Raw genomic sequence first — 23267 nt, 5'->3', positions numbered from 1 at the left:
CTAATACAATGGAAAAAGACAATAAATGTAAGTGTTTTGTTTTTCTGGCCTACTGTAATAATAAAACAACGAATCCAATCTATTTACAAATGTTTTATTTACATGTTGTATGAAATTTTAAACAGTTTCACAAAATATAAATACTTTAAGGCAGTGGTTGAACAGGATTCAGTTTGTAATAGACACCAGTTACAGCTGGCTAAGTACTGTCTTATTAATAAACTAGATTCTTCTCAGAACTCAACTTTGTATAAACACAAACCTATTAAACTAAAGCTATGCACTACATATTATCATTCCCATATCTAATATACTTAAAGCGTTCAGAATAGTGTTTATACAGCCATCGCCATGGCGATCTTCGGATGGCATTTATAGCCTTGAATCTCGAAGTCTGCAAATGTAAAGTCATCGATGTTCTCAACTGCTCTTTTAATTACCAATTTTGGAAATGGTTTTGGTTCCCGTTGTAACTGAAAAAAAGAGAAAACAAAAACATATTTTCATAGTTTTATTTTATAAAAACAAAATATATTGTTCAATATTATAAAATAAACGCAAATTACCTGTATTTTGAGCGGCTCAACGTGATTGCTGTAAACGTGAGCATCTCCAATTGTGTGCACAAAGTCTCCAGGTTTTAACTTGGTCACATGGGCTATCATGTACGTTAATAGAGAATAGCTGGCAATGTTGAAAGGAACACCTAACCCCTACAAAAGAGAAGATGATTGTAGATGAGAAGTGTACAAGAATTAAGTTTCTGTATAGTTTCTGAACATTAGTACAAAGTATCTTAAAATCTAAAACTTACCATGTCACCAGATCGTTGATAGAGTTGGCATGACAACTCCCCATTAGACACATAAAACTGAACAAAGGCATGACATGGAGGAAGGGCCATCTTGGGAAGATCTACAAAAAGAGAAAGAAATTTCAGATAAAAAACACAAAATATGCATCACTCCTATTAAAATAGTGGAGCTGTAGCTTAGTGGTTAACATGATTGCCTTCCAATCCCAAGGTCCATGGTTCAATCCTGACTTAGTGCCAGGGTTATAACTCATGACTCTTTCAACTCCAATCCCTAAGCCTCAAATGAGAGAGACTATTTATAAGCATGAAAAATTATATTTTATCCATTCTGTAATTAGAGAGTTTCTTGGTGTTGGATGCGTATGAAATTTTTTAAATAAAATTGAAAAAAAAAGGACAAAATGTGAAAATTAAAAGTTTCATATATAGTAGAACCTCTCTTTAGGGACACTCCTATTCTGAGGAAACTTTCTTGTGAAACAATATACAGTACTGTATGTCCTATAATGAGAACACTTTGTTGGGTCTTGAAGGTGTTCCCCAATTAAAGGGATCTATTGTAATGCTTAAGCAAGGTCCACTTATGAACACATGCTTTTAAAGATAAACTGTTTCTTCTCTGTCATGAATAGGTTTATGTAATTAAATGTTGCAACAAGTGCCTCTATATATTCATAAACATTCAATATAGTGTTTTCTGAAAAGATAATAATGAACTAAAAAAATGATCATGCAAAGAGGATTTTAATATTTTTGGAATACAGTATATTGTACAAATTTTTTTATATAATAAATAATAAATTATATAAAATACAAAATATGATATGACATAGACGTAACATAGATGAAGTGTTTACTATGTGAAATCATGAGTGGCCAAGCGTGAAATTTAAATAAATAAATCAGAATTACTATTTTTAAGTCTCTGGCTTAGGCTATAGCTTTTTTCATTATAACATTGCTAATTGCTTTTTTATATAACCTTGGCACCTCATGGAAATAGGGGTCAGGGGTTACATCCATTGACCACTTACCTTACATCAAACTGCAAGCGGTGAAAAAAAGGAAAATTATTTTAGTTTAATTAAAGATAATATAAAATAGCTATTTTATAATTTTTTATTATGAAAATCATAATGGATGTACAACATATTGTTGTACTAGATAACATCTTGTCAAAATCAGTTTATTATTGATAATATGATTAATACATACATCTGATACAGTGCATTGTCACCATGAAAACAATTAACTCCACAGAATTTATACTTATGTATTGTCCTAAAATACATTTGCTAAACCCACAAAAGTACATACCTGTTGGATTCCAAGCAGACATAATTATTCTGCGATCATCTGGGTTTTCTTTGATTGTTTTAATGACCTCTGCTAATTGGTCAACTCCTTGGCCCATGTAGTCTGCATGCATGTTAGTGTATTTTGCGCCAAAATGCCTCCACTGGAAACCATAAACTGGTCCTAAATCACCTATAATGAAGATAATTCAGCTAAGTTATATCTGAAATTTGGTTTACATGAACTACTAACTAGATTCAAAGAAGGTCCTGTTCTCTGGTGCCGGCACCACATTTTGGGTGCTTAAAGATTTCAGAAACTTAGCCATCAATCGGCTATATTTCTTGGGCCTTCAAGTCTGCTGCTTTTGTATACAATCTACGCTGGCGAAAATGATCCCTGCTTACTAGGAACTACCTACCAACTTCACGGTGTGGTAAACCTCTTTGATCAAGAAATTCTCTAGAGCCATTAGCATCCCAAATGTGGATGTTCTTTTCTCGTAGTTCATTTCCATTTGTAGAGCCTTTGACAAACCAGAGAAGTTCTTCTGCAACAGCCCTCCAAAACACACGCTTTGTTGTTAGCAGTGGAAATTGATCTATAAAAAAACCAATCATCAATTCAAATCTGTTTTATTTTGAGATAATATTTATTTTTAACTTGGGTTGTTAAATTACCTCGCAATGAGTACCGACTCTGTGTACCAAATATGCTTATGGTACCGGTACCGGTTCTGTCTCCTTTGAGCTGACCAGTTCTGATAATGCGGTCAATCAATTCAAGATACTGCATTTCCTCGTGTCTCGGTTCACCATGGTTACCAGGAGCATTGATGTTCATCTTCTCCTCTCCTCCTTTTATTTCTGTATTTTCTAAATCATCATTATCATCCGTCTTCATCTTTTTTATTGCTATTTCAAGTCCTTGTTGATCAACACTTATTTCTGTCCTCTTTTCAGGAGTTTTTAATTTGTGGTTTTGTTCGTTTAATTTTGACGGTGATACTTCTTCCAAAACAGACATCTTGGTATTTCAGCTTGGAAACAGTAACAATCACAAACTAAATATAATAATAATAATTATAATAATACGTCCCCTGTATTATTAATTCAACAGTTAAATTAAAATATATTTTAAATGTAGTATTTTTATTCACACTATAGGTCTTACTTTAATTATAATTTTAAATTGTCTGCATCCATAATGCACACACTCTCTCTCCCCTACAGTACAGTATTTACTGTACCCTCTCTCTCTCTCCCTGTGTACCTTGTTCTTTCAATCTTCTTATATTATAATAATATAATTAATTAATTATCTTACACTTACACTTACACTTAATGTTTGATGGAAATAGTTTAGGCTAGTGCCTATTAGATTCCATTTCTAGCCGAAAATAGTTGTCAAGTCTAGACTTAAAGATGTTCACTGAAGAGGCTTGTATTACATATTCAGGCAGAGAATTCCAGTGATGTATGACTCTGATGGTAAGATGTACGTTAAATAACACGAATGACACATAAAATACACAATCCCAATCATCCAAACCACCCTTTTGCCACTCCATCAAGGCAAGAATGGAATGAAACCTAACCTAGGCCTAGAATACAATGACAATGTAGCGCCTTGGATAATGTGTAAATGATGTTACTCACGATGGTCTTCAATACATTTTAGGCATCTTTTTAAACTCATTTTGCATCATCATTGGCAGCAGCAAAATGAGTTTAATTAACTGAAATACTATGTAATAATAATGTACTTAACCAATTTGGTAAAACACGTATAATTCGGTAAATATGACAATTAATACTTACTAAATGTACAAAATCAACAACAACATACACCAACCACCACAAAATTAATATTTCGCGCGTTTTTGGTCGATTGGTTGCCATGATCCCGCGTTTTAAAAAAACCTTTGAGGGCGTTTTTCTAAAATTTTCTAAAACGGCTGGCAGAAAAAGACTAGAGGCTAGCCATGTTTCTCGCTCTTTTCGATCTTCGGGCTTGCACGGTAACCTCGTGAAAAAAGTAAGTGTTTTTATTCACATATTTATGGGGTTATGTGTAATAAATTTAGATATATTTTTAGTTTAATTAAATCTAATGTATTTAAATTAATTTTTCATTTACTTTATAGATATGACTACCCCCCGGCAGCCACAACAATCCGTTCAAGTGTTCGGTCGTAAGGTAAGAAATGTTGGATGAGTCGAGCTGACTGGGCCTACCGATTGGCCGCCTGCTGCATGTGTGGCAGGCGAGATGCATCCATTCTTGCCTTGATGGAGTGGCAAAAGGGTGGTTTGGATGATTGGGATTGTGTATTTTATGTGTCATTCGTGTTATTTAACGTACATCTTTTTACAGATGTTAAATTGAAAAAAACAAAATTATCTAGTAGGCCTCTATAGGCCCTAACCTAAATAATATTAATAATGTTCTAACATTTCTGCTATCAATATCATAAATCATCCATCCTATCTATTAAATTAATATCAATATCAGTGTGCTGGACAGAAGGCCTACAACATAATTTATGTCATGATGATGATGCAGCATAAAATAAATAAATCTTACTTAGTATGCAAATGTTTCTGCTGTTGACACAAATACAATTAATTTACTAACCTAGGCCTAGAATACAATGACAATGTAGCGCCTTGGATAATGTGTAAATGATGTTACTCACGATGGTCTTCATAAACTAATAATGATGATACTTTTATTTTATACTGATGCACATTAATTATCTGTTATTTTGTTTTTATCATACTTTATTAGACCGACAAAAAAGAATCGTCAACATCACACAAGCAGTATACTAAATAAATGTTTAAAAAATGATTTTATTTCAATAGAAAACTGCAACCGCAGTTGCCCATTGTAAAAGGGGAAATGGAATGGTGAAAGTCAATGGAAGACCATTAGATCTTGTTGAGCCAGCTGCCCTCAGGTTCAAGGTAAGGCTATCACCAACCCTCACCATCCTTTAGAGGTTGATTCCATCAAGTTTAGCCCACAATTAAACTCTTTAATTATGCCAAATTGAGCCCTGTTTCTCAAAACTCTTCAATCAATTTTCATTTTCCAAACTACTGAAATTTACTGATTAACAATCCTGATCATCTATTGAGTATGCCATTTATGTAACATTTTAAAACATAAATTACCACATATAGAGTTACTAAAGTGAAAGCACGATCACTACTTTAAAAAATTGGATAAATAATGTACTTAATTTAACAACACAACTCATTAATTTCTCATGTTTATTTACTTTGCCACTTTAGGTGCAGGAACCTCTACTTTTGTTGGGAGCTGAGCGATTCTCTGGTGTAGATATCCGAGTACGTGTTAAAGGTGGAGGAAGAATCGCACAAATCTACGGTATGACAACACTTTTATTTTCAGTTTATGGAAACAATTGTAATGTGTAAATGATGCTACTCACGATGGTCTTCATAAAGATAATGATGATACTTTTTTTTTCTACTGATACACAATCATTCTTCAAACTTTCCGTGTGTTTTGCATTTTTTTGTTAAACAATCTTTTAAAATTAATTGTTTTCTTTCTTGCAGCTATTCGACAAGCTATCTCAAAGTCTCTCGTTGCGTATTACCAAAAATGTAAGTAATTTTATAATTCTTTCTCTAAATGAAATGAGTGCTGTTGCTTGATGGTTAACGTGGTTACCTTCCAATCTCAGAATCCAGGGTTCAATCCTGGTTGACTCTTTCAACTCCACTCCAAAATGAGACTTAGTTTATAAGCTTCTGATAATTATTAAATAGTTTATCCATCCTGTAATTGGCAAGTTTCTTGCTATTGGATGCATATGAAATTAAACAAAAATAGTGATATCACTTCTCTCTACTGAATTTCCAACTCCTTCTTAATAATATTCACGTTTAACCCACTTTCTTCCTGGAATTGTTATTTAAATCCAAATAAAGAGGAACCATTAAGATATCTCAGTGTTTGATTATATTGTTTAATTATAATTAAACAATTATTAAACAATTATTCTTTTCAGAACTATATATACGTGGTGTACCCCACAAACATCAACATTTAATTATAATGTCAATATTTTAAAATGTTTGTGCTCATTTTTATTTGATTTTCTGCTTTATTGTAATGTATAGATGTTGATGAGGCATCTAAGAAGGAGATCAAGGACATCCTAATCCAATACGACAGGTCCTTATTGGTCGCTGATCCTCGTCGCTGTGAGCCTAAGAAGTTTGGTGGTCCAGGTGCCCGTGCACGTTACCAGAAGTCATACCGTTAAATTATATATGGCTATGTACATCATTGAAGAATAGGCAAAAATGAATAAATAACGTTGAGAAAAGATTATCATGATTTTGTTTCATTATTATGTTGTATTTTAAATTAAAATTTGACGGAAAACAAATTTCAGACATGCTTGATCCTGCCGATAGTCTGTCATCCATCTTGTGAAACAGGATCTTCTTTCTGCAAAATACTGTTCCGTCCAAGAGTAGCACTACACAAGGCTTTAGTTCTTGTTTCCTTCTCTATAGCACACTCTACCAGCAGGTGTCCTGATTCTTTTTATTCCAGCTCAACTGTATAGTATAAAAAAGGGAATCTAACCACAGGATGCTGAGCTCCGGAGATCAAAGGGTTTATCTGTGGCTCCCAAAACAGCCCTGTAACATAAACCGTGCGCTGAGGAAAATATGCAGACATTGCAGTACTGTTGGTATTTGTTGCAGCCAGACATAAGATCAATGGAGTGTTATGAGTTCTTATCTTGTAAGCTCAGTGTCCTGTTGTTGGATTGCCTTGGTATAATATGTATTTGTGTCCAAATTCTTTTTACAAACGTTGAATCGCTGTCTAGAATCAACTCATTCAATCAACCCACTCAAACATGTAACTTTTATATGGAGATTTGAATATTATAATCAGCAACACATTTATGTGAAGAAATATAATAAGCAATTACTCACGTATGTTAGTTATGCTATTTGTATTACAGTACTTATTTAGTAGTCACTGGTTGGAGGTACACACCTAATTGGTGACAGTGGCTTAGGCTGCTGTTGTGCTTTCCTGGCAGCTAGTCACTATTTAGTGACTGGTTGGAGGTACACACCTAATTGGTGACAGTGGCTTAGGCTGCTTTTGTTCATTCCTGGCAGCTAGTCACTATTTAGTCACTGGTTGGAGGTACACACCTAATTGGTGACAGTGGCTTAGGCTGCTTTTGTTCATTCCTGGCAGCTAGTCACTATTTAGTGACTGGTTGGAGGTACACACCTAATTGGTGACAGTGGCTTAGGCTGCTGTTGTGCTTTCCTGGCAGCTAGTCACTATTTAGTCATTGGTTGGAGGTACACACCTAATTGGTGACAGTGGCTTAGGCTGCTGTTGTGCTTTCCTGGCAGCTAGTCACTATTTAGTCATTGGTTGGAGGTACACACCTAATTGGTGACAGTGGCTTAGGCTGCTTTTGTGCTTTCCTGGCAGCTAGTGACTATGTGGAGGTACACCTAATTGGTGACAGTGGCTTAGGCTGCTTTTGTGCTTTCTTGGCAGCTAGTCACTATGATTTTATTTTTTCTCCTTACGTCGTGTTTGTTTAATTTGTTTATATTTTGTAAAATCTATCTTTTTGCCTGAATAATAATAATAACACCAAACACATTAATGTGAGATAATTATTTTAATGCAATATAAAGTTTGAAACATGATTACAGCTACATACGAAAGATACAGAGGTGTATGTACAAAAACAAATGACTTCTCACTCTAGGCTCAGAAAATATAAGAAATACCAACTGGAAGATCATGTATTGATAGCACTTCGAAGAAAGGTGTCTACACTATTAAACTTTATGTGAAAAAAAATGTAATGTGCCTAGTATGGATATGATGATTCATCACTGCCATATTTTGTTATATCACTACCATATTTGGGCACATCAAACTTTTTTTGTCAAGGAACTAGTTTGATAGTGTAGACAGAGCTTAAGGTTCAATACACCATGGTTTAACCACTAAAACTTCTTCAAATATCTTATACAAAAATAATGTAAGACCACTGAAATAAACACAAAAGTACATATGAATAAAACATACTTAATACTTTGTATGTAATAACTGGCCAAAAGCAGTTTAGATACAAAGGGGTAAACATAAGGCAGATTCTGTAGGCTAATTTTATTTTTAATTTATCGTAAAGGATCAAACTTCTTGCAAACTTCATCGACCAATCAGTTACAAACTTCTCAAGGTTTGAATAAAATAACCAGAAACATTAAAATCAAAAACAAGGTGCAAATACACTGTATATGTTGTCCTTTTTAGATACCATAACCAATATAATACTTATAGTAAATAGCTTAATAGGTTTTTAAACAGAAATGTTAAACTATATTTCCCAAAGACCACATTTTTATTATAATTTTAATACTAACAAACATTGTATTTCCATTTTATTTTTACAAAAGTTTATCATGAAAGTAGAGGATAAACATATATGTGTAAATAAAGTACAGTATGTATTCATCATATAACTAATATTACTGTTTTAAAAGCCCTTTACACAGTAAAATATTACATTGCAAACTAAATATAAATTGTTATATAAATTATAAACTTTGGATAAATTTATTGAGTTAACTATCAGTATCAGTAAAATACAAATTGAAGCAAACATAATTCTTTTTACTCTAGTAGCTAGATCAACTTTCGTATGCACTTTGAGGTCCAGAGAATTTGACTTCAGAAATTGGTTTAGGGTGGTCAAACAATCATTTTTGGCTTGGTTACACATTTTGAAAATGTGGCGAAAGGTCAAAAGGTCAGGGTCAAAGGTTATAAGATCAAACACCATTATGTCCTTAAATCTCAACAACCACTGGTCACAGCGAGGTAATTTTGGTCTCAAATTGATCAGAAGGTATACATTCATATTCAGTCTAATGAAACATTTTAGTCGAAAATGACCGGAAATGCCATTTCTGACCTTTGACCAATAAACCAGGGCATATCTGTATCTCCGTAACTATTGGCCGTAGAGACTTGAATTTGGGCTCAAATTGTTCGAAATATACATTTAGTTATTTGTTACACATTTTGAACAATGTTACAAAAGGTCAAAAGGTCAAGGCCAGGGGTTATATGAATAAACACAAATAGGTATTTGTATCTCGGCAACCACTGGTCACAGCGAGTAAATTTTGGTCTCAAAATGTTTAAAAGGTATACATTCATATTCAGTCTAATGAAACATTTTAGTAAAAAATGACCGGAAATGACATTTCTGACCTTTGACATACATACCAGGGCATCTTCTTATCTCTGTAAGTACAGGTCGTATAAACTTAAATTTAGTATCAAATTGTTAGAAATACACATATTTACATTCATTCTAACAGAAAATTTGGATAAAAAATGATCAGAAATACTATTAATTACTAATCTTTTAAATGAAAAACATATCTACCCAACTTATCATTAGACAGTAATGTTATGCAATAATTGATGCTTAATGATTTCATTATACTGTAGGAATTAAAACAAATCCTTTACTGTTTGTAATAATTGTACTTTTGCTTATAATAATGCTAGAAAGTGTTGTTGACCCCCGAACGTTCAAACATTTTTGAGAATGCTAGAAGTAATTTACTGTAGTTACCCGAATAAAAGCCTCGGGCATTTATTTATTCAGGGAAGGCGTTTATTTTGTTGGGTGTAATAATGGTAACATGTATAATCAAATAAATACACCCCAGATATATATATAAATAAAGATATATATATATATATAATAAGAATAATAACGGGATTAAACCTCATTCTATCCTGGTGGAAGTACAATCATGTAGGCCTAATAAAAGGTATCGGAGACCACAATAATAGACCAAGTCATTGTCATTATTACGTAACACTGTTGCATAATAGTTTTGAATGTCAACGACAAAACTTATACATATACACGTCTGTTCCCAGTGTAGATAATAAAACAATATATATTTCTGGAGATTTATTATCAATACCACTAGAAACTTTGACATGTTTTAGGTACTGAATGCATTGACAATAAAAGCATCAGAAGTTTATCATGATAAAATCATACTACAACACTGTACTACAGTACACAAGGGTGTTTTCAGGAAAGCTGGGCATATTGTACAATAGTAATGATTGAAACTATGTATTGGCATTTAAAACTATGCAAAAGATTGTTGTCAAATTGTAGTTACAAACAAATAGATGATAGAATGAAGTTCCATTATGAGTGCAATCGTGTCAGGATAATGATGTGTCATTGTTTTATATCATTATACTGGCACCTGGAGGAGAAGATCCATTTAATGGAATCTATCACTTTTATTTTAAAAGACAGAAAGATTTCGTTAAAAAGCATAAAGAGGAAAACGAATCATGTAAAGTACCTTTTATCAGTTGAGAAACGAAATACAATTATTAAAATTAGAGTATTCCTTCAAATAAACGCCACCATTCCCTCCAATAGAACACCATGTGGAATAAACGCCCCGCCACATGCATTTACACAATAATTGTATCACGTCAACACATTTCATTAACTACCATAAATCTACAATTTACCAAGCATTTTGACATAATTTTATCACTTTTTTATATTAATTGTGCAGTATTTTTTTACATCTAGGTGGTATTTATTTGATTATACATGTTACCATATTATACCCCAAATAAAGATGCCTTCTTTCCCCCTAAAAACCATTTTGAACAATGAATGCCTGGGGCGTTTAATCGGATACATATGGCAAGTTACTTCTAGCATTCTGAAAAGAACTGTTGAGCTTAACGTTTCTATCAAAATGTCCTCGGGGACAGCAATAACTAGTATTTGAAATTAAAACAATTTAAAGTATCAGTTATTGCATAACATTACTGTCTAAGGATAAGTTGTGTAGATATGTTTTTTGTTTGAAACATTGGTAATAGTATTTCTGTTCATCTTTTAACCACATTTTCTATTACAATGAATGTAAATATATATATTTCGAACAATTTGATACCAAATTTAAGTTTCTACGACCTGTACTTACAGAGATATGAAGATGCCCTGGTATGTGGGTCAAAGGTCAGAAATGGCATTTCTGATCATTTTTGACTAAAATGCCCCATTAGATGGAATATAAATGCATGCCTTCTAAACATTTTGAGACCAAAATTGACTTGCTGCGACCAGTGGTTGCCGAGATACAAGTACCTTCTTTTATTTGTTCAAATAACCCATGACCTTGACCCTTTGACCTTTTGTAACATTTTTCAAAATGTGTAACAAATAACAAAACATATATTTCGAACAATTTAAAACCAAATTCAAGTGTCTACGACCAGTAGTTACGGAGATACATACATGCCTTAGGTTGTGGGTCAAAGGTCATAAATGGCATTTCCGGTCATTTTTTAATAAAATGTCCCATTAGACTGAATATAAATGTATACCTTCTGATTAATTTAAGACCAAAATTACCTCGTTGTGACCAGTGGTTGTTGAGATTTAAGGACATATTTATGTTTGGTCTTATGACTTTTCACCTTGACCTTTTGACCTTTCGCCACATTTTCAAAATGTGTAACCAAGCCAAATATGATTGTTTGACCACCCTAAACCAATTTCTGAAGTCAAATTCTCTGGACCTCAAAGTGCATACGAAAGTTGATCTAGCTACTAGAGTATTTGTGATAAGTACGCTGAATATCATAAAAAGTAAATCATCTATAAATTATTACTCTTTCAAAACATTTTTGAATACGAGTTTCTCTAAATTGATTTGCAAAAGCCTTTAACCATTCCTAGGTGAAATTAGTGATGCATGACAATGAAATTAGTGATGCATGACAATGAAATTAGTGATGCATGACAATGAAATCGGTGATGCATGACAATGAAATTAGTGATGCATGACAATGAAATCAGTGATGCATGTCAGTAAAACCCTGATATCAACATTGCTGTCCTAAAAGGTAAGCCATGCTACGAGGTTTTCCATGACACATAAATTCAGTAGAGTTTTGGCTGTTTTTCTCAGATCACTTAATATATTTTTTCACAAGTTCTTTTAATTTATCATTCTCAGCGCATTCTAAGAGAGTTTCTCCACTGGGTGCTTTTTCATTTGTATTTGCTCCCTAGAAAAAAACAAAACAAAATATTGGTAATACAAAGGGTAATAGAAAAATAATTGTTTGCAATTGAGATTATGTAGTTTGGGTTTACTTACTGTATCCATAATATTGTTAATCTTGGTGGTGGTATATTATATAACTTTAAAGCCCCATTCCCTACGTTTTTTAGATCTAATTTAAGATCACAAACTATATTTAATGTAAAAATAATACTATATGGTCCTATTGCGTTAACTTTTTTCGTCTTTAAACGGTTAAAAATGTGAAAAATAAATCGATTCTAATAATTATAGCGGCCCGCTATAAATCCCAAAATGCATTGCGCGCGGATTGATATTTTTGTTTTTCACCTGTAATTCGCCCACTTTTCGATCGATCGTGAAGCCAAAACAAATGGAAGACTCCTAACTTTTCAGCGAAAATACCGGGTTTTCCCCAATTTGTATCAACGGAGTCTGGCAAAAATAGAAAGACAATTAATGCAGCAACTATACAACGTCAGGCTAGGTATATAGCTAGCGTACGATGTTCGTACGTTATCGATGTTTACCAGCTAGGCCTACAAAACTAAGCCTAGCTAGGCTAGGCCTAAGACCGTCCACGAGAGGTCGATCGCCGCGAGCTACTTAGGTAGTGCATTGTTTCTCACTTTTTATCATAATTTACCATAAAACGTACATTTAAGACAAGGAATGACATGGTTTAATGTTTTTAAAGTGATATATATGTATTATTTTCCAAAAAACGTCCAAAATTGCAGGGAAGGGGTCTTTAACTATAACTTAACTTTACTTGCCCTTTGACAAATTGAACATTCCCCACAAAACTTGGTGAACAAAATTGGGTGGTGATGTGTTACCAACCAACCACCTTAAAATCATCTAATGATGAATCTCTTATGCACTTGTCAATTGAATGACTATACGAAAGACGGGAGAGTTGCGTCATGGATGCGTCATTTACAAATAATTATAATGCAGGGGTGCGTAAACAAATCTGGTATGTCACATCAATGAACAATGATGTGTCAGTGTCCGTCAATGGTCACAATGCGTCAAAATGGGTGCGTTATGGTCACCTAAAGATAAGTAACTTTTTTCAATCAGGGGTGTGTCATGGTATTCATAAGGTTGATTGATTGACGCACATCGGACAAATAACATACCTCTCCCGGGGGTCATACAATTGACAAGGCCAATATTATTATCTAGGGACCACATTTGAAATAAGTTGCTTTTTGTACTTTTCTGTGTTTTTATCCTTGATTGATCCTCTTGATCATCAGAATGAATAAAAAAAATTAATAAATATTCACATCGTAAACTTACGTTATCTAACAGGTATTTAACACATTCATAATGGTTTTCATAGATGGCGGCTAGAACTGCAGTCATTCCCAATTTATCTTTTTTCTGTGAAAGTGGAAATAGTTTTTATTAACTTTTATTAACAATTAATTTAAACTGTTGCGCTCAACAATTTTACTTTTTTGTTAAATAACATTTATTAATTTACATTTATAATTAGTAGCAAACATATATAGTAATTCCTCTTATTTGATTCTTTGTGCAAAGTTCACTGCATAAATTTCATTATTGTTAAAGGATAACTGATAAAGAGGGATAACTGATAAAGAGTGATATCAATGAAGTGAAATCAATTATTCAGAATGTAATGCGACATTTATATAGCACTATTTCGTAAAGATCAGAGCGCTTTGTTGATTATTAAAATTATCTAGACTCTGAACAGGAAATAGGCTAACCAAAAACAACCCGTTATTGACAATAAAAAAAAATGTAAAAAAATAAGAAACGCGATCAAAGCTGGAGTTTTCGATTTGCAACTACCGATGACATATATTGACCTGACCTAGGTTGGTCGTCGGTCATTGCCTGTACCTAGAAACCATTAAAACCTGTGTTGAGGTGGGCAGTGAGGACACATGTCCCAATATCTCCAAATGCCAGGCCAATTGTTCTGCATGTGCAATGAATTTATTAACATGATGTAAATAGTTCCTGGGCTCTAATTTGTCGCAAATCAAAGGTTTTGATTAATATTTATGATCTGAATGCTGGACATACAGCATACTGCAAAGGTTTGCAAATTAACCATGGAAAAAATAAATAATATAAAATCATTAAAATCATCACTTTATTGGCAATGTTTTGATGAAAATCACTCAAGCTGTCTGTTAAAAATATTGTAGGAGAAAAACATTTTTTTTAAAGTTTATACATACATTAATGTCTGCACCTTTCCCTACAAGGAATTTGATGACATCTAGCTGACCATAATCAGCCGCAATGTGTAGAGGTGGTCGCTGTCCAATGAAAGCATTGATATCAAAACCGGCCTGAGAAGAAAAGAAACATAAAATTAAAAAATGAAAATGTTAATAATGGCATGGGCCTGTCAAACTTTAAAGCAAAGAAACATTTTAAATTGTATTTTATTTATTTTTTATTTTTCCTTTGATTTGTGCTCTCAGCATATTATACAGAATTAGAGGCTTGGTAACATAGAGGCTTGGTAACACAGAAGCGTGTCTATGCCTCTACTTAGCTAGGCCCCTGGGCCTACTAGAGATACAGATTACATCGGGCTTGTTGGCTTGGCGGGCCGCCGGAGTGAGCACGTTAATGCCTATCGTTTAAATATTCAAAGAAAGAAATGTTTATACTTACCACGCTAACCGAACTTTCTAAGTTCTCTATATCACCGTTTTGACAGCTCCATCTAACTTGATCAGCCATGTTTACAAACGTGTCTTAATTTAATTTCAGTGAGCAAATTAGAACAATACTGTTGTATTTTTCCTTCTTATTTAATGGTTTTAAATAGTTTATTCTAGGCCTAGGCCTAACTCGTTTCCAAAATCTTTACCGTAAATACGGAAGTAGAGTGTGGTTGGTTCTTCGGTGAAAATTGCTCTGAAAACAAAATGGGTGTGTCTCATTGGATAATTTTCACTCAATTGGGTCAAACACTCAGAAGAATATTAATAATACTGTAATAACTTACTGTTTTACTAAATTAAATTAAATAGTTTGTCCAAAAAAAAAATCAGGCTTATAAATAATATGTTGGTGAGATACCCCTTCCAACCTAACGCATTCAATCATTCCCAACCCCCTTACCCCCCCCCCCACCCCACAAGAATTCTCCGTGGAGATAATTATCGTAAGGACTGTCTACACTATTAAACTAAGTTTGACAAAAAAAAAAGAGTGATGTGCCCAAAAATGGCGGTGATATGCCCAAATATGGTATGTCCATGTGCACATCATGTTTTTTTGGTCCGCATAAGTTTAGTCTAGACTGAATTTCTTTAGATGTGTATACAATACGGTGACATGATATATCACCCCCCCCCCCCCCACCCTCCATCACTACATATTTTTATTTTTAGTGGATTGTTCCCCTCACTTTTAAAGAGCAAAATCATTAAATTGTTAATAATGAAATAGAAAGAAGACTTCAATGACATGGCGTATCGTATGTAATTTCAGAAAATACAGTATCTAAGAAGGACCTACTATTCTTCCCTCTTCCAAGACCAGGATACAACTGTCCTCTGGCTGATCAACGAAAAATGATACTTATAGATCGGGTCATAGATTCTCTGGTGTTTACTTTGGTTTAGATAAGGAACAATATTTCCTTGGTCCAGCAAGCACACCTTTGATACCCTTTTAAATGCTTATACTCATGCTACAATAGCAGTTTTACCCTCATGATAGCCATTTTTTTGCCTTTTTTTGCCGCGAGCTAAACTAAAGTACATTAGTTTTCATGTTGACGCGGTGCCGGGCGGACAAGAACAATCATGACAGACAAACCGTTTTTAGGTGTAAATGTTATCAATGGTTTTAAATGGCCGCCAATTGTGCGTAATACCAACCCTGATAAACTACACAATTTCAAAGTAAGAGAGGATGATGTTTTTGTGCTTACATATCCAAAAGCTGGTAAGTCTCACTCAATAATCGAAGTAAAACTGTGTGAATTCCCACTTAAAGCGTCGTTCCCACTAGAACGTAACGCAAGGACGTAAACGCAATGCAAGCGTTTTAACCAATGACAAGCGAAGTTATAGACAGTTAGCAATCACAAGCGAATAAGCCATCGCTTGTGATTGGTCAATTCACTTGCGTTGCGTTACGCTCTTGCGTTGCGTCGCTAGTGGGAACCACGCTTTAGCTACGCAACGTAACGCAACGTAAACCTTAAGCGTGGTTCCCACTAGCGACGCAACGCAAGGACGTAACGCAACGCAAGTGAATTGACCAATCACAAGCGATGGCTTATTCTCTTGTGATTGCTAACTGTCTATAACTTCGCTTGTCATTGGTTAAAACGCTTCCGTTTCGTTTACGTCCTGGCGTTACGTTCTAGTGGGAACCAAGCTTAAGAAAAAACTCCGTCTGGAGCCCAGACTAGCGAGGGCACAATCATTGGAAGATCATTTGCGTCGCTAGTGGGAACATGGATTAAGGAATCTATTCTTTAATCCATGGTGGGAACCACGCTTAACCGATCCGTATTTTGAAACGGTATGCAAATTATTTTTGAATAAAATTTACAAAATAGACACATAATAAAAAAAACCTAATAATAATGATTTATTGATGATTTTATGATTTAATGATGTATTCAATTATTTTCATTTAGGGACTCATTGGGCACAAGAATTAGTGAACAATATTTTTTGTGAGGGAAATAAAGACAGAGTTAAAGAAGATTATGGAAGCAGCTCTGCTATTCTACCTATCGAATTTTTTGATACGTGCGAAAAATTCGATAGCTGCTCGACAGAAAAGCCAAGAGTCATAATGACCCATGCACCAGTTGACGTACTACCAAAACAGGTACTTGAAGGTAAAGGAAAGGTAAGTGTTATATCATAGATCTCCTAATAATTATAAATTGAAGAACGATCAACAACAACAGGACATTGAGCTCGCCTTGCCAAGATAGGAACGCAGTCCTTCGATCTTATGTTTGGTTGCGAAAAATACAAAGGGATACTGTACTATAGATAGATTCTCCGTTTGCGTTCTCGCGTTGTGCGCTAGTGTGAATCGAGCTTACCAGGGGCGTGGAACTGATCGTGTCGCAGCCACAGACAAACCCTTTGATCTCCGGAGCTCAGCATCATGTTGTTAGTTAATAGTACGACCATCGTCGACACGCGTATATATATAAAGTCATTGAAGCGTAACATTTCTTGCTAATAAGAAAAACAGATTCATTGTATCTGTGGCGTTTATTTAAATTATAAATATGTCTTTAATGCAAGACAACCCATTTTTTTTTAAATTGTACCTAAACTAACATTTTTTTAAACAAAAAGGTGGTGTTCGTTATTCGAAACCCAAAGGACAGTGCTGTTTCTTATTGGCATTTTCTGTTAGAAAGACACTTTTTAAAGGAGTATGAGGAGTGGGGTAGCTTTTTTGAAGAATATCTCAAGACCGATAGTAAGTGAACCTTGATAATGACGTCATTATCATCACTCTTGTCAAGTTTGTTTATGTTTATCCTCGTATTTGACAAGGGCAATGATAACACCTAGTAGTAGCAGTCAGTAGTACATTACATATTATTATCATTCATTTTTTTGTTATTTCAGTGATGTATGGAAATTGGTTTGACTACAATCTGCCCTACTATGAACAGCACCGAAATAAAAAGAACTTTTTGTTCTTAACCTACGAAGAAATGAAACTTGTGAGTTTTTCTTGTTATTTCTGTATAATTTTGATTTTAAAGTACATTGCATTATTAGTCGGATTCCGATTAATTTAAAGTTTTTCTTAACTTTTATGATAATTTAAAATGATAAATAATCTTAATTAGGTTATATGCATTATCATGCATATAACCTCTTGATTCTGTCAAAATCTTTATTTATTTATTTATTCTTTCCTTAGCACTATTTTGTCCGTGAATTATCTTGATATCAGTTTCATCTATTTAAGTCAATTTTTCAGAGTATATTCCTTATGGCCAGGAATCGATGTGGTTATATTTTCACGATGCGTAATCAAAAATTACGCGGTCTACGCGCGATTTTACGAAATCACGTTTGTAATCATATCTTCACAAGCATGAATCACAATTAAACAAAATTTGGTACTCATAAATTTCAGGTCATATTTCATCATATGGCAATACAATTACGTGCGTAGCGCATATAACGCTTGCGTACGCGCGCTTAAAATGTTCAAAATTGTCAAAATTTATTTTCGATGAAATTAGAGTACGTTTCAGGCAATTTTAAGCGTTTAAAAAATTGCCATGAGTGCGCAGATTTTTGCACGCGCACTGCGCGTTATACGTTAATGCGCACTCTTTTTGTCCGATTTCGGTTGTACAACCTTTCTTTAATAATATCATCATATTTTATTCACTTTTCAACGCGTAATTGCCTTATACGAGCACGTCAAAAGTGACAGGCTACGCACGTGTAAGTTAACAAAATGGTGAAAATATGCTAAATTTTAAAATTAATATAGATCGTCAGAATGCTCGGGAACACATATTTTTTATTTCATTTTCTTGAAGTGTATGTATCTTATGTATGATTTATTATTAAACTAAGGGAACAAAAGTTGATTAAGCCATAATTAATTGCATATTAAATTAAAAAAAATTCATTTCGACAATCAAACAAATTATGACATTTTCTTAGGCCAAAATAACAAACTTAACATTAACTTTCTTCCTCCAAAAGTTCATATATTAAAGTTAAAAGTATATAGTTTGACAGTGCATCATTTTTGTACATTTTTAGAGATGTCATCATAGTAAAAAATTATAATTCATTGCGGTATGTAATAATCTATCTGCACCAAAGTGGTTACTGCATAGTAAATACACGGAGGAATTTTTCTACAATTTTTAGACAGTTGTGTATGGCTCGGTGGTGTGTGCTCGTGTCTATGGCACTCAAGGTACCGAGATCGAGTCTCACCTTGGAAAACGAAATAAGATTTTTTTTTTATTATCCGTATTGTTTGTTCAAATTTATTTCTTAGTGTATATATTATACACATGATTTATAATGAAATCTAGATAAAAAATAACTTATGTCTTTATTATTATGTAACAGCAAATGTGGTTTATGACATTATACGCAGAGGGATCTTTGATCGGATTGTGATACCGGCTATTGTATTCGCGTTAGCAAGGTCCTATCATATATTATAAATAATTAAAGAATCTGAGAAAATCAATGAATCAAAATATCTTTTAAAAATCAATTATCTTTATTAAAATCAATGCATATAACCTATAATTCGTCATAGTGACGAATTAAATCTAGTTTCTTTTTATTTTAGTGTAAATAATATGACGATGGTGTACGATCATTTATAGTTATGATCAACTTAATTTTGATGACTTTATATACAATAATAATGAATTGTATAAATATTTTAATGTTTTTCTCCTGCATTGTTTTTTGTTCCCCCCCCCCCTTTTTTTTTTTTCGTGAATGCCATATTTTCTAAAATAATTTTGACATTTTTACAGGATCACAAAGGATGTGTTGTTCGGATTTGTGATTTTCTGTCTCGTCCTTTGTCAGAGGAACAGTTGGACAAAGTTGTGGAAAATACAACATTTTCTAGCATGAAAGCGACTAAACAGAAGTTTAATGTCACGAGAAAAGGTAATTTTGTTTATTGATAGTAGTACGATGCATATAGGACCAGGTTTCCCACTAGCGACGCAACGTAACGACGTATTGACGCAAAGTGCTGCAGTATTGCGTAATCACAAGTGGGAACCGACGACGCAATATTTTAAGTATTGAAGATATATTTAAAGTGTATAGACTCACATTAGGTTTTAAAATAATGCATGGCCTCTGTCCATCATCCTTTAACACTTTGACTGCCAAACACGAAGATCTTCGTTTTTGGAAACACAACGCTTGACTGCCAAAAACGAAGATCTTCGTTTTTCGCGTTTTTTTACGAAATCCGGTAGATAGGTTAATTATTGGTATATACTATAAATATGAACACTATATTCGGTCTGGACCGTCAATATTTTACAATTTGAAAGTAACTAATCTGGTTACGAACGACTGTCAAAATGGTACCTGTCGAAATAACAAACACCGCGCATCACAGTAGCGCGTAGAGCGATGGCTTGGCGCATTGTGTATCGGTCGCGCGCTAGCTATGCCGCCGAAGCATTACAAAGGTTTTTGTGGATTGACATGTTTGTTTGTTATCTGAATAAAAAATAATGGAGTCATTTTCAATATGAAGTCTTTAATTTTATTATTGTATGTATACCCTAATTGTTTTGGTGTTTTACTGAAAGTGACCGAGTTTCACGCAACAAACTTGTTTTGAAATAGTATGGTTATTATCATCAGTTTACTATCTCCTAGGCCTAGGCTAGTAGTACTAGGCTAGCCTAGTCCTAAAACGGTTCCGGACCAACTTTAGGCCTGGTTAACTAAGCCTGGTGTCTTTACTATGTGGATTTTGGCGAAACATTGATGTAAGATTTATGATTTATAAAATGTAATACATTTTTCGATAGTGATAACTTGTTTTTATAGGCCTATCGGTGCCGTGTAAGTAACTTTTTCGTTGTTTGTTGATCTCACCGGGCGATATTTTCATATTGTGATGTCTTGCACAAAATCGCAATTATCTCGACTTTCTTGCGCGAAACTACGAAAAATTCAAAAAGTGGGTTACTTTCATTTTACTATTACGATTTACATATTGCGATTTAAAAATCGTTCTTGGTACCATTATAAAGCTAAAATCTTTATGATTATTTTAGTCTAAATTACATATAAATCAGATCACATACATGGTTTCAATCAACTTTAATAAAAACATCGAATTGGGCTAAAAACGCTGGCGGTGGCAGTTTCTAACTGGAAAAACCTCTGGCAGTCAAAGTGTTAATGAGTTTGTGAGATCAAGTGAGAGGTGTGAAGGGCGGTTAATACATTGGAAGGCAAAGACCAATACATTTTTAAATTCATCGTTTGTTATTTTCCCTAGATTATGGGAGCAACTTCCCAATGAAATTAAACAATGTGCTACAATTTCAGACTTTAAAGCCCAACTCATCAAACATTTGATCTCAAAATATTAAGTTGTAATTGTTTATATTGTTTATTCAATGCAGCTTATTTTTAATTGGTGTATCTCATTATAACTTTGTTTTGTTTTATTTTGACTTAATTTGTGCTACTTAGTTTTGTTATTTTTGTATTTTATAAGTAATGATGGAGTAAGAGCAGTTTTCTGTTTGGGCTCATGCCTATTACTTGCTCCTGGCAAGATGAATTGTAAAATGTACTTTATGAACTTTTGCCGAATAAATATTATTATTATTAATATTGCTGCAAACATCACAGGTTTGATTGCACGCAGGCGGGGGCAAACACAATTACTGGAAGAGCATTTTCTTACGCTGCGTAGGTTGCGTTACGTTGCGTATCTAGTGGAAACCAAGCTTTAGATGCATGCCTTATAATAATATTAATAGTTTAGGCCTATTTAGTGGAGGGCCTATAATACTGCAATAATTAATTGTAACTTTAGGCGATTAGAAGGATTTGCTTTAAATTTATTTAAAAAAAGTCAATATCATTATATCAATTCACTAATTAATTATTTATTATAGGTATCGTTGGAGATTGGAAGTCTCGTTTTACTGTCGCTCAAAATAAGCGTTTTGACGCAATTTACAACCAGAGAATGGAAGGATCGGCGCTAGCAAAACGGATTATATTTGAAACCTAAACCGGATGCACTAATAAGAAAAACAAATTTATTCAATTTTTATATACTTTTGATATTTTTGAATTTTTTTGTAGCATCTACTTACCAAGAATCTGACCCCCATCGTCTAAATCTGACCACCACCGTCTAAATCTGACCACCACCGTCTAAATCTGACCACCACCGTCTAAATCTGACCACCACCGTCTAAATCTGACCACCACCGTCTAAATCTGACCACCACCGTCTAAATCTGACCACCACCGTCTAAATCTGACCACCACCGTCTAAATCTGACCACCACCGTCTAAATCTGACCACCACCGTCTAAATCTGACCACCACCGTCTAAATCTGACCCCCATCGTCTAAATCTGACCACCACCGTCTAAATCTGACCACCACCGTCTAAATCTGACCACCATCGTCTAAATCTGACCACCATCGTCTAAATCTGACCACCACCGTCTAAATCTGACCACCACCGTCTAAATCTGACCACCACCGTCTAAATCTGACCACCACCGTCTAAATCTGACCACCACCGTCTAAATCTGACCACCACCGTCTAAATCTGACCACCACCGTCTAAATCTGACCACCACCGTCTAAATCTGACCACCATCGTCTAAATCTGACCACCACCGTCTAAATCTGACCACCACCGTCTAAATCTGACCACCACCGTCTAAATCTGACCACCACCGTCTAAAGATACAAATACAAATACAACATATATAATATAATGTAATAAACAACAGTAATAATAAACACTACAAAATTGATAATGTTATTTTGTTTTATTCCTTGTAGGCCTATTCATTCATATTTTTAGTAAAAAACAATCTTAATAAAAATATAAAAGAAAATACAGCAAGAAACAAGATCAAGAACAAGAGCACGTAGAGAAGTTAAAGTGGTATAAGCTTTAGAAATAAAACAATTTGAGATTTTTAGCTAGCTATAAAAAATATATATTAACATCCCAACAAAAAACAAAAAATGTCAAAAAGGTTGTTTAATAAAGACACTAACCCAAGAACGTAACGCAAGGATGTAAAAAGCGATACAAGAAGTTTGTTCAATCACAAGCGACGGATCACAAACGTACTCGTTTGTGATTGGTCAAGTTATTTGCCTTGCGCGTACGTCCTTGCGATGCGTCATAGAGAAGAATCAACCTTCTCCTACAGGATTCTAAAAATGTCTAAT

General features: G+C 34.0%; 4 protein-coding genes across 6 annotated transcripts; 2 read left to right on the top strand and 2 right to left on the bottom strand.

Annotated features, from left to right (window-relative positions):
• Positions 1-78: 78 nt before the first annotated feature.
• On the bottom strand, positions 79-3971 carry LOC140054525 (thymidylate synthase-like). Of its 3 annotated transcripts, none has more exons than XM_072099549.1 (8): positions 3934-3951; positions 3446-3597; positions 2794-3176; positions 2535-2714; positions 2135-2305; positions 815-915; positions 567-713; positions 79-473 (listed from the first exon to the last, which is right to left on the bottom strand). In XM_072099549.1, exons 3-8 carry the CDS (start codon positions 3137-3139, stop codon positions 336-338), a joined length of 1083 nt encoding a protein of 360 aa, XP_071955650.1. In that variant the 5' UTR covers positions 3140-3176; positions 3446-3597; positions 3934-3951; the 3' UTR covers positions 79-335. The 3 variants fall into 3 exon arrangements, with proteins under 3 accessions (XP_071955650.1, XP_071955651.1, XP_071955649.1); XM_072099550.1 differs by having other exon boundaries at positions 3452-3597; XM_072099548.1 differs by lacking the exon at positions 3446-3597 and having other exon boundaries at positions 3934-3971.
• A 103-nt stretch (positions 3972-4074) lies between these two features.
• LOC140054539 (small ribosomal subunit protein uS9) lies at positions 4075-6484 on the top strand. Its single transcript, XM_072099569.1, has 6 exons — positions 4075-4150; positions 4260-4312; positions 4981-5082; positions 5413-5509; positions 5704-5751; positions 6271-6484. Exons 2-6 carry the CDS (start codon positions 4262-4264, stop codon positions 6414-6416), a joined length of 444 nt encoding a protein of 147 aa, XP_071955670.1. The 5' UTR covers positions 4075-4150; positions 4260-4261; the 3' UTR covers positions 6417-6484.
• Positions 6485-7805: 1321 nt separating this feature from the next.
• On the bottom strand, positions 7806-15199 carry LOC140054540 (myotrophin homolog). The gene is made up of 4 exons (XM_072099570.1): positions 14977-15199; positions 14532-14645; positions 13615-13698; positions 7806-12289 (listed from the first exon to the last, which is right to left on the bottom strand). The coding sequence occupies exons 1-4, from the start codon at positions 15043-15045 to the stop codon at positions 12191-12193; spliced, it is 366 nt and encodes a 121-aa protein (XP_071955671.1). The 5' UTR covers positions 15046-15199; the 3' UTR covers positions 7806-12190.
• A 792-nt stretch (positions 15200-15991) lies between these two features.
• On the top strand, positions 15992-22292 carry LOC140054538 (amine sulfotransferase-like). The gene is made up of 6 exons (XM_072099568.1): positions 15992-16260; positions 16964-17181; positions 17646-17772; positions 17925-18022; positions 19829-19967; positions 21959-22292. Exons 1-6 carry the CDS (start codon positions 16119-16121, stop codon positions 22075-22077), a joined length of 843 nt encoding a protein of 280 aa, XP_071955669.1. The 5' UTR covers positions 15992-16118; the 3' UTR covers positions 22078-22292.
• The last annotated feature ends 975 nt before the right edge of the window (positions 22293-23267 follow it).

This window comes from Antedon mediterranea, chromosome 7 (genome assembly GCF_964355755.1).
Source record: "Antedon mediterranea chromosome 7, ecAntMedi1.1, whole genome shotgun sequence".
NCBI classification, from domain to species: Eukaryota; Metazoa; Echinodermata; class Crinoidea; order Comatulida; family Antedonidae; genus Antedon; species Antedon mediterranea.
The sequence above is the reverse complement of the archived record's forward strand: the minus strand, read 5'-3'. Positions and strand labels throughout refer to the sequence as shown.